Source organism: Drosophila nasuta, chromosome 2L, assembly GCF_023558535.2.
Source record: "Drosophila nasuta strain 15112-1781.00 chromosome 2L, ASM2355853v1, whole genome shotgun sequence".
NCBI lineage: Eukaryota > Metazoa > Arthropoda > Insecta > Diptera > Drosophilidae > Drosophila > Drosophila nasuta.
In genome coordinates this window covers 394,497-405,546 of record NC_083455.1, presented here as the reverse complement: position 1 = coordinate 405,546, position 11,050 = coordinate 394,497, and the positions used below count along the sequence as shown (strand labels likewise).

General features: G+C 36.9%; 3 protein-coding genes across 3 annotated transcripts; 2 read left to right on the top strand and 1 right to left on the bottom strand.

Annotated features, from left to right (window-relative positions):
- The first annotated feature begins 47 nt into the window (after positions 1-47).
- LOC132799052 (protein yellow) lies at positions 48-2,073 on the top strand. Its single transcript, XM_060811188.1, has 3 exons — positions 48-308; positions 834-1,239; positions 1,314-2,073. Exons 1-3 carry the CDS (start codon positions 85-87, stop codon positions 1,986-1,988), a joined length of 1,305 nt encoding a protein of 434 aa, XP_060667171.1. The 5' UTR covers positions 48-84; the 3' UTR covers positions 1,989-2,073.
- On the bottom strand, positions 2,005-3,052 carry LOC132783395 (anamorsin homolog). The gene is made up of 3 exons (XM_060788533.1): positions 2,840-3,052; positions 2,275-2,771; positions 2,005-2,212 (listed from the first exon to the last, which is right to left on the bottom strand). Exons 1-3 carry the CDS (start codon positions 2,973-2,975, stop codon positions 2,099-2,101), a joined length of 747 nt encoding a protein of 248 aa, XP_060644516.1. The 5' UTR covers positions 2,976-3,052; the 3' UTR covers positions 2,005-2,098.
- A 336-nt stretch (positions 3,053-3,388) lies between these two features.
- On the top strand, positions 3,389-7,014 carry LOC132799049 (suppressor of hairless protein). Its single transcript, XM_060811185.1, has 4 exons — positions 3,389-4,171; positions 4,867-5,747; positions 5,816-6,023; positions 6,084-7,014. The coding sequence occupies exons 1-4, from the start codon at positions 3,785-3,787 to the stop codon at positions 6,402-6,404; spliced, it is 1,797 nt and encodes a 598-aa protein (XP_060667168.1). The 5' UTR covers positions 3,389-3,784; the 3' UTR covers positions 6,405-7,014.
- The last annotated feature ends 4,036 nt before the right edge of the window (positions 7,015-11,050 follow it).

The following is an 11,050-nucleotide window of genomic DNA, read 5'->3' as shown; positions in this document are numbered from 1 at the left end:
TCAAGTGATGCAGTAAGTGCTCTCGACTTGAACGTGATAGACTTTGATATCGGCTCCAGCGACGACGACGAGAAACGAAAAGCAATGTTTTCACCAAAACTGCTAACATTGTGCCTTATCAGCATTGGCTGTTCTTGGGCCGTCAATGCTAAGTTGGAGGAACGCTTCTCATGGAAACAATTGACCTTCGATTGGCCAAGCCCAGAAGCCGAGGCAGAGGCCAAACGAACTGGCCATTACATTGAGGAGAACAATTTGCCACTTGGCTTAGAGCGTTGGGAAAACAAAATCTTTGTCACCGTGCCAAGGTAAGAGAGGCAACAGCAAGCAATAAACATGCATTGCCAATTGCAACTTCTTGTTTTTGGCTTTAATCGTTATTGTAATTGGTCGCCTCAATCGGGGCTTTTGCGAAAGGTACTTGGTTTGGAAAACCGGTTACCATGTCGATGGTTACTCACTGGTTGAGCCCACAAATACAAACAACAGCATACTATGCATACATATATGTATGTGAAGATACATTCATATGTGTGTAGATCTGCAAATAAACAACACACTACTATACACTGAATTTTAAATTAATTATGTATATGGTTATGAAAATATGAAAACATATAAATAAATTACTATACACAATGGTTACATGGATAAATAACAGGTAACATGTGCATCATTTTCTACACTAACCATTAAGTTTCTTCTTATGACGTCAACGGGGATTTACCTACTTAATATTAACACGACTTTTGATCAAAATTCGAGTATATTTATTTCATCTGCTGATTCACCCTGTCTCAAAATATAGTACTATTTATCATTTTGTTTTTCAGATGGAAAGCCGGAGTTGCAGCCACATTAAACTACATTGATCTATCGACGAACGAAAAGTCGCCCAAACTGCGACCATATCCAAGCTGGGAAGCCAATAAGCTGCCAATTGAAGTGGCGCCCCAGATACAGAATACACCGTCTGGAGGTCGACTGGATGCCGACAAGGCGCAGAATGCTGAGATACAATTAGAGAACAATTCTACTATTATTTCCACCTTTCGCATTCAGGTGGACGTCTGTGATCGTTTGTGGATATTGGACACTGGTCTCGCTGACATCTTGGGTAATCCTAAGCAAATTACGCCCAACACAATTTTGGTGTTTGATCTGAAGACAGATAAATTGCTGCGTCGCTTTGCCTTACCATCCGACCAGACGAAGGAAGACACCTTCTTTGCCAATATTGTACGTATACATAAGTCAGATTTCTTAAAACTTTATAGTTAATTTTGTTCCTCTCTTCCTCGCATCTATCTTAGATTGTTGATGCTGAGCGCGATCAGTGCGAAGATGCGTTTGCTTATGTTCCGGACTTGGGCGCCTATGGCGTCATTGTATATTCCCTGCGCGACAACAAATCATACCGTGTTAAGCACAACTACTTCCATTTCGATCCACTGCACGGCGACTTTAATGTGGGAGGCGTGAACTTCCAGTGGACCGATGGTGTGTTCGGCATGGCAGTCGGTCCGTTGAAGGCTGACCATACCAAAGACGTATATTTCCATGCGCTTGCCAGCACGAAAGAGTTTAAGGTCTCGAATCGCGTCCTTCAAAACGAATCTCATGTCAATGGTGGTGACTCCTACTATGATTTCCAATTTGTCGGCGATCGCGGAATGAATGGACAATCCACATCGGAGGTTTATGACAAAAATACGGGCGTCATTTTTTACACACAAGTGAACAAGGATGCCATCGCTTGCTGGAATATTAATCGTCCTTATACATCCGATAACCAGGGTCTCATAGATTCCGATTCGCATACCTTAGTGTTTCCCAATGATCTTAAGGTCGACCAGGATGGTTCATTATGGGTGCTCTCAGACAGAATGCCCACTTATTTATACAAGGAACTGGATCATTCAGCAGTCAACTATCGCATACTCACTGGTAAGAATAAGGATCTAATTAAAGGCACTCCATGCGAATAAGCGAATGGTTAGGCACTCCATTTAAAACATTTTTTTTTATTTACAAGCAATTTATTTCGTTTTTCTTAATAAAACTAAAAATCCACATGCTGCATTCTGTTTTGTGTTATCTAAATATCCGATTTCAGTAAGTTGCCGGCCAGTTGCACTTTCTCTCCAGGCTTGAATGCCGGCATGCCCAGATAGGGGCAAGTGGAGCATCTGAATGCATCGCCCAAATAGCACTATATAGTCAAAGCAAAAGATTGTTAATGATTCTATGGATTGCAAATGGTTCTTTACTCACGTTGCCACAACTGGACTTAACATTCTCAGTTGCTGCTTTCGCGGACTTTTCGCTTTCCAACTCCTCGGCCAGTCCGCACGAACAATTCTTACATGCTTTGCGCTTGCCCGTGGTGCTGCACACTCGGAGACCAGCAGGATCTGGCTTCTGTTTATCCTCCTCATCTAGTAGACCTTCCTCATCGATTAATTCCTCGTCGTCGCCACTAATTTTCCAGACATTCACGCCGCTGCTCTTTTTGGCAAATGATAGTCGAGCAGAAGAGCCAGTCTCATATCCAGGCTTTTCAGCGGTCAGCGTATTGGCCTCGGAATCCTCGCTGCAATTGATAAATCCGGACAACTTAATTTCCTGCAACAAACTCGCTGCAGTGCCAATGTATGCAATCAAGTGAAGTTTTCCACTCGGCTTGAGCATATGCAGTAGCTTTACGTAATTGTCAGTCAGCTGTGCGCATTCTATAACAATTAAGTCGAAGCTTGAGTTGGCGTAAGAGGCTAAAAGAAGTAAGCGATTTACTAACTATTGGCAAGAAACAAGCTGAGTCACTGCAGTTAACACTTACAAAAAGAAAGACGATGCACATTTTCCAAAGCTACTTCGCCACCAGTTGAATTCTTCAAGATTTGCACACGCAGATCCAAATCAGCGCTGTCTGTCCATATATATAGTGATTTTTTAAGCCCTTTGAATATATCCATTGTTACTGTTTATTATAGAATTGTACAAATTCTTTACTGCACAAACTGGGATGCCAACTTGTTTTATTGCGATATCTCTTTTCATTGAACTAATGCTTAACTAATTATCGAAAATAATTAATTTAAAGCGCCAACTCAATTTTTGAATTTCTATGTATAGACAGTTTTTGGGTACGTTAAAAATAAATTAGTTAACATTCTGATTTGCTCATATGCAATTTCTATTAAATATTATTTATAATAATTAAATTTTAAGTTTCTTACACCATTTTTTAGCTAAAAGTTTTTATATTTTTATCATAACGATGATTTTATTCGGTGGACCGATAACGATAACTAGTGTAAGATTTTTCGGTATTAAAGCACCAGAATCTGAGAGTTTTTGGTATATTTTAAATTTTATGTTGCGGTCACGCTGACAACAACCCTAGTTTGTTTAGTAGTTGCTGCTGGTTGTTAGGTCGGTTCTTTTTATTTATTACAAATCAGTTTCCACTGTTTAGTTACAAGTTTAAACAGCAGGCAGCCACAACGCGCTTGAGTCGCAACTATAGTCGCCCTCTTTAATCTAAACATATTAATTGTGGCCATAGGCCAAGCAAACAGCATTCTATAAAGCATCAACATCGAAAGTGAAACCGTGAGAAACGACAGCTGCTGCTGCGTGTGTTGTGTTCTGTTCTGTTGTATGAAAGCAAATAAGGATACGAGTACACGAACAAAATACAACTAGAATAAGTGCCAAAGTGTAAAAGAAGTTGCCAAAAAAGAAAAGACGACATATACGCATTTAAACAGCATGTGCATAAATGAAGAGCTACAACCAATTTAATTTAAACGACGTTGTCGCCGCACCGCCCGCCATTGCCTACGAGCACGCAGCCGCAACCAGCAGCGATACAAATTCCTTGCAACAGAGTCAGCTGCACAGTCACAACCACCACAGTCAAGATATGCCGCACTTTGGATTGGGTAGTGCGCCGCCGCCACAACAGCAGCAACAGCAACTACAAGTGCATCATCAACAACAACAACAGCAGCAACAACAACAACAGCAAATGCAGCTTTCTATGCTGCCGGTGGCTGTTCCAGGTCCATATAGATCTCACATTGAGGAGAAGAAGCTGACACGCGACGCCATGGAGAAATACATGCGAGAACGGAATGACATGGTAATAGTCATACTTCACGCTAAGGTACGTTCAGGATTAACTTTGTTTGGTTTAAGAGAGAAAAATCAAATATTTTACGATATGTTTTAAAGGTCGGTCCCACAATTATAGTAGAGATAATATAAATAATTAATGATAGTAAATTGTAAAATAGGGTTTCTTTAAATGAAAGTGCTACAAAAGAAGCAGCTTATGTTGTCAAAGTTTATCCTTGAGTTTAAGTATCATCTGCTCTGTTGACGTTAGCCAAGAAAAAATTGGTAACTATAACGTGTTACATAGATTTTTAACTGAGATAAACTATTAAAAAAAAAAATAAGAAAGTTACAGCTAAATAGTATTTTCACCCTACGAAGTTAAAAATCCATACCTTACATGCTGAAAATAGCGACAAAGTGTGTGGGGGTTTGCGGTGTGAATTCTACTTCCAATTACTACTACAGTGGGCCATTTTTGCGGTTGTCGCGGCTATCTTCAAGCGCAGCGGCCGCCGTCCAGGCCTCGCATCCTTCACACTTGACTGCACGCAAATTTTTCAAACGGCGGCCACAATAAAATAATTGAAATTAATTATACGTAAATTTAACAACTGCATTGCTGTGGTTACAATTTCTGATTTGTTACGATTAGTCTCTGTTGATAATCGAAGTGCTGATTAAAATTTTGTTTTGTTGCCTCCATTAAGTTGTTCGACTAATTGATGGTTGTTACCTTTGCAGGTGGCTCAAAAATCCTATGGCAATGAGAAGCGATTCTTTTGCCCACCGCCTTGCATTTATTTATTTGGCAGTGGGTGGCGTCGACGATATGAAGAAATGCTCCAACAGGGCGAAGGAGAGCAGGGTGCACAACTTTGCGCGTTTATCGGCATTGGTAGCAGTGATCAAGATATGCAACAGTTGGATCTCAATGGCAAGCAGTACTGTGCCGCCAAGACACTATTTATATCGGACTCAGACAAGCGAAAGCATTTCATGCTTTCCGTTAAAATGTTCTATGGCAACGGCCACGACATTGGAGTCTTCAACTCGAAACGTATTAAGGTCATTTCAAAACCGTCCAAGAAGAAGCAATCACTGAAGAACGCCGACCTATGCATAGCAAGTGGCACAAATGTAGCCCTCTTCAATCGCCTTCGTTCGCAGACAGTATCAACCCGCTATCTCCATGTTGAGAATGGGCACTTTCATGCATCATCAACACAATGGGGCGCATTTACGATACATCTTCTGGATGACAATGAGTCAGAATCGGAGGAGTTTCAGGTGCGTGATGGCTACATTCACTACGGAGCTACTGTAAAGCTAGTGTGTTCTGTAACTGGCATGGCCCTGCCTCGCTTGATTATTCGCAAAGTGGACAAGCAAATGGCGCTGCTTGAGGCTGATGATCCCGTCTCGCAGCTGCATAAGTGCGCATTCTACATGAAGGATACGGATCGGATGTATTTGTGCCTTTCGCAAGAGAAGATCATTCAGTTTCAGGCAACGCCGTGTCCAAAGGAGCCCAACAAAGAAATGATCAACGACGGTGCCTGCTGGACAATTATATCTACCGATAAGGCGGAATATCAGTTCTACGAGGGCATGGGCCCCGTTGCGTGAGTATCAAAAATTTATTCATATTTACGAGAAAATATTAAATGCTTTTATTTTTATCAATAATCAGATCTCCAGTTACACCTGTCCCAATTGTTAACTCGCTGAATCTCAATGGAGGTGGCGATGTCGCCATGTTAGAACTAAGTGGGGACAATTTTACGCCACATTTGCAGGTTTGGTTTGGCGATGTCGAGGCAGAAACAATGTATCGATGTACGGAAACATTGCTTTGCGTAGTTCCAGAAATCTCACAGTTTCGTGGCGAATGGCTCTGGGTGAGTTTTATAGGAATCTAACAATGAAGAATTTGTTACAAAATCACACGTATATTACAGGTGCGACAGCCAACACAGGTGCCTATTTCGTTGGTTCGCAATGATGGCATAATATATGCCACTGGCCTCACATTCACCTATACCCCGGAGCCGGGTCCACGATCACACTGTAATCAGGCTGAGGATGTAATGCGAACGCGTCACAATAACAACAACATCACAGGTATCAGCAACAATAATAACAACACTAGCAGCTCACCAGCAAGCAGTTCTAGTCTGCAACAGGGAATGCAACATCAACAACAGCAGCAGCAGTCACATCAAACTTTACCCTCTATCTCGGAAGTGCAATGGAATAGTCATGGGAGTGGCTTGTCTTGAGTCCTGCATTATTGCTATCACCTTCAATTCAACATACATTTATTTATGTCTACTTATTTAATCATCTTGTAGCAGATATTTATTTTGTATAAGCTTTCCTAGTATAGTATAATGCGCATCGTTTCAATATTCTCCTTTAAATTTGACGAATTTTATTTACTATGGCCTGTTGGTACCAATAGATGTGTAAATGCGAAACATAATTGTAAATAATATGTAGTTCTAAAGACCTTACAAACATGCAAAATGAACTGTAACGTTAATTAAATTTTCATTTATATACTATAGTGAGGACATTCGATAATATAGTATATGATTAAGTTGGGTTTATTTTGCGCATTAATTAAGTACACTTTTAGTTTATTAAAACTAAACTGTAGCCGAAAATAATAAACAATTTAATATAAAATGACTCTTATATCACATTCCACACATTAAAGAAGATTTTCAATAATTAACTTCAGTTGAGAGCAATGTAAATCCGGCTTTATATATATATTTGCAAACGGCAAAGAATCTAATTTTGTAAAAAAAAAACTGAAAACAATAGCTTTAAGATCTGAAAGAAAGTCGTAAACTTAATAAATATATTAAACAAAAAATAGAAAAACTTCAAAGACTTTATGTTTTGCTGTAATGTTCGTTTTATCTTTTTTGTTAAATTGACCTAACTCCTGTGCCCCACACTGTCCCCACCGTGAACTGTCCTCCCACAGCAGCCCTCAAAGTCGTTGATTTAAATCGGCATGGGAAAATTTGCCTTGCCGTGTGAACATTTTAAGACAAACGAAACAAGTGCAGCACTTCCCACGGTGGGCTACCTCTTCAACTTTAATTACACCTGGTTGGTCGATTTGAATTTTTAACTGCTATTAAAAAAAACGCAATGTCAAGAAATAGTATACATATAACGCCGCATTGTTTCCGTTTGTAATACAAAAGGGAACAGAATTTTCTCACAGCCCCAAAAAGCAGCAACAACCACAACAGACCTGAGAATCTTTTCTACAATTTTTTCTCCATAATATTTATGCATTATTCGTTAGACTAGCTTGTTGCTACTACTGCTTTACACATTTACAAATTAACATTAGCAGTTTTGCATTAATTATCTTTCTTCCGTTCTTATTGCCAAACAAAATCATTGCTTTGAACTTGACAGTTTTTCTATTAGCTTAAATAGGAAGTAACTGTAAGATATTCTCCCTCTTGCTGCCTAACTGACTGTTACTACAATCGTCTTATCAGAAGCAGCATTTCTACGAGTACATAGTGGAACTTACCCCCGTAGTGTGTGAATTTCTTAATAATAAACGAAAGACTCAAACGACAAACTGCAAATACATCCACGGTGTGTTGTTGAGTGTGAGATAAAAATAATAAGCAGAGAGAGAGAGAGAGAGAGAGTGAACGAGAAAGAGTAGAGGGGGAGCATATAAGAAAATCCACCACCAACTTAGTAATACGAAATGCAACGTCTTAAGGTTTTTGTCGACTGGACTCTTATAAGAAGAGCTGAATATGAAATTAGTTGAACTTTTTAATGAACATTCACATTTCTAGTGCATAATTTTGCGCCCTGCGTTGAGGCGGTCGACAGCACTTATTCTGGTTGGAAATGTGAACGTTGAGCAACTTAATTTGTTAGCTTGTGGTCTATAAAATGTAGGGAAAACATTCTCTAAAAGTTCTCAGGAGCTTCCACTGCACTAATTATCTTGAAAATCTGAGTCTTGACTTTAAAACCGGCTGCCGTTTTTCACACGCTGTGAAAATTCAAGTCACACAATGCGTGGGAATTGGCAGCCGGTTGTGTGGGAGCTAAAAGGGGTTGCATGCAACCGAAGTATAATATACATATACATATATGTATAAAATACCTCTAACATACATATGCATATGTATGAAATTATTTAGTTAATCTTTTAATATTTTTATTCATAATTCAAGCGATTAGGAACACAAATGCGTAATAATTTAAATTAACTACTTAAATTTAAATTGACACTTCTAAAAAAATGGAGGAGTTAAAACAATTATTCCGACCTATAAAAATGCTAAAATATTGAAAGATTTATTACATTCAAAATAAACCATAGAGTTAAAAATATACCAAATTCTCAACTAAAACCCGACCAATTATTTCTTAAATAACTTTTAAACATTGCAATTAAAACAGCAATCAGAAAGACTTGTTATTATTATATGTACCAAAAATCATATTTTCAAATTACGATTGAAATTCATTCTTTGATTTTGGTTTACGAGGCGGAAGTGAGCGCAGACAAAAAAAAAAAATAATAATAAAATGATTTTGATATGCATGCAACAATAAGAAATGGTGTCAAAAATCATTTAGACAACAAAATAGTAGATCTATCTCTTATTGATACTGAGATCTAGATGTTCATGTCGGACGTCGGAGTGACAGCAAAAAAATTAAGTTAAAGTTCTGTTGGAAAATTAATAGCTTAATTTTTTAAAGGAGCAGACATGGCTATTTTGTGTGAAACTGGAAACAATATTAATATTAGTTTTAAAAGGATATTTACAATTGGATTGGAATTGTATAAATAACATGTAAGAAAGCTACAGTCGAGTGTGCTCAACTGTGAGCTGCACGCTACCCATTTTGAATAAATGCTAAATATTGTGGTAATATTCTCAAAGTATTAAGCAAAAACAAGTAAGAAAGCTATAGTCGAGTGTACTCGACTGTGAGATACCCGACACCCATTTTGAATAAAAGAAATATATTTTTCGGTATTTTTTCAAAATATACCGATAATACTGCAAAAATACTAAAAACATATCAAATGATATATTTGGTATATCGATAAAGTACCGCATTGAAAATATACCATAGACGGCACAATATACCAGATTGTCAGTCAAAGCAACTAAGACCCCTTTAATAACTTCGACAATTTTTATCTGATCGGAATCATAAATACTATAGTAATTATTGTATATGGGCATTTCCTGAGAATGGTAAACCACGACCGAAAAAAAAATCTTCACATTCATCATATTTTTTTGTATAATGTCATAAAGAAATATCCAAATTTTCATAGTACAATGTATCCGTAGCATATCTCCGCTGTTTTTATAACAAAATTTGCCTGCAAACTGAAAAAATGTATTTTTTCACTTTTAGCTACTTTTATATGCATTTTTTTGTTTAATTATTTCACAAGGAAAACATAAGATATGGTTGCTTTTTTTTCTACCAAATCTCTTAATAGCAATCCAATAATAAGATAAAAAATGCAAAGTGAGCGAAAAAATGTTCAATTAACTGTTAATTTCTTATGTATGTTCAAATCGTACGTTCGCGACCGAAAACATAACTTTATTGTAATTGCTTCGCATTAGGTGCAAGCAGGAGGATGAAACTTCGCGTGTTAAGTTATTTTGGTATATACATTTTGTATATTGTATATTTTGAATATAAAAAATTGTTGGGGTTACTCTAACCAATCTTTTTTTATTGATAACCTTACTTATAAGCATATGTCGATTTTTACTAGCGTCGCATGGATTTAAAAAATAAAAAACTTTTTTTTGTTTTTGAAAAAATTATGTCGTTTGCAGTTACTTATTACTTGTTAGTTATTAATTATTACTTATTACATATTTTTCTGGCTTTTAATAAATTTCAGTACATATTTCATAATTAATAAAAATTTATTTTTTTGCTTTAAATGTTATTAGACACATTAAATTGAGTTAAATCCGTTTGTTTTTATGAAATATGAAGTTATTAATAAAAAATTTGTGGTAAAAAAAAAAAAATTTAATAAATAATACAACATGGAAAAATCGAACGTTCGCGACCGGAACTTAATTAAATTAAAAATAAATAAATGGAGATATTTTCTTGAGAATAGACTTGATATATGAATCTATTTTCAAAGTAATGTTATTGCTTTAGAATATTCCGTCCAAATTCGCAGAGTTTTGCATTTTACTATATTAAGCCAAAGTTGACTTGCATTTTGCGTACGTTCGCGACCGCATGTTTTTTGACAATATTATGAATATTATATTGACAATATATTAAAAATCGATAAGCCCCATAATTTACACTATCCAAAGAGCTAAACAAATGCTATCGAAAAGTAAAAAAAAGTTTCAGGAAACGATTGTTTTCGATTTTAGTTTTTAATTTAACTCATACGAACGTACGTTCGCGACTCCAGGAAATGCCCATATACTAAAATTCGCAACTCTAGTTATTAAAGTACGCTTGTTATTCGATTTTTTTGATTTGCGGGGGCAGAAGTGGGAGTGGCAAAAATATGAAACAAACTTGATCTGCGTGTAAACATAACAAATTCTGTCGAAAAAAATTAAAGCTCTATCTCTTATAGTCTCTGAGATCCAGTGTTTCATATGGACGGACGGACAGACGGACATGGCTAGATCGTCTCGGCTGTTGACGCTGATCAAGAATATATATACTTTATAGGGTCGGAGATGCCTCATCCTACATGTTACATATATTTCCTGCCGGCACAAAGTTATAATACCCTTCTACTCTATGGGTAGCGGGTATAAAAATATGTCAGTCTAAAAATTACACTCCAAAAAAATTATATATACATACATATGTATTTTATTATATTTTGATTGTTTCAAATTGA

Coding starts and splice junctions, on each gene's coding strand:
- LOC132799052 (XM_060811188.1), top strand. CDS start 85: ATGTTTTCACCAAAACTGCTAACATTGTGCCTTATCAGCATTGGCTGT. Junction 309..833: donor ATCTTTGTCACCGTGCCAAG/GTAAGAGAGGCA, acceptor TTTGTTTTTCAG/ATGGAAAGCCGGAGTTGCAG. Junction 1,240..1,313: donor ACACCTTCTTTGCCAATATT/GTACGTATACAT, acceptor CATCTATCTTAG/ATTGTTGATGCTGAGCGCGA.
- LOC132783395 (XM_060788533.1), bottom strand. CDS start 2,975: ATGGATATATTCAAAGGGCTTAAAAAATCACTATATATATGGACAGAC. Junction 2,772..2,839: donor TGTGCATCGTCTTTCTTTTT/GTAAGTGTTAAC, acceptor TACTTCTTTTAG/CCTCTTACGCCAACTCAAGC. Junction 2,213..2,274: donor TTAAGTCCAGTTGTGGCAAC/GTGAGTAAAGAA, acceptor TTGACTATATAG/TGCTATTTGGGCGATGCATT.
- LOC132799049 (XM_060811185.1), top strand. CDS start 3,785: ATGAAGAGCTACAACCAATTTAATTTAAACGACGTTGTCGCCGCACCG. Junction 4,172..4,866: donor TAGTCATACTTCACGCTAAG/GTACGTTCAGGA, acceptor TTACCTTTGCAG/GTGGCTCAAAAATCCTATGG. Junction 5,748..5,815: donor GAGGGCATGGGCCCCGTTGC/GTGAGTATCAAA, acceptor ATCAATAATCAG/ATCTCCAGTTACACCTGTCC.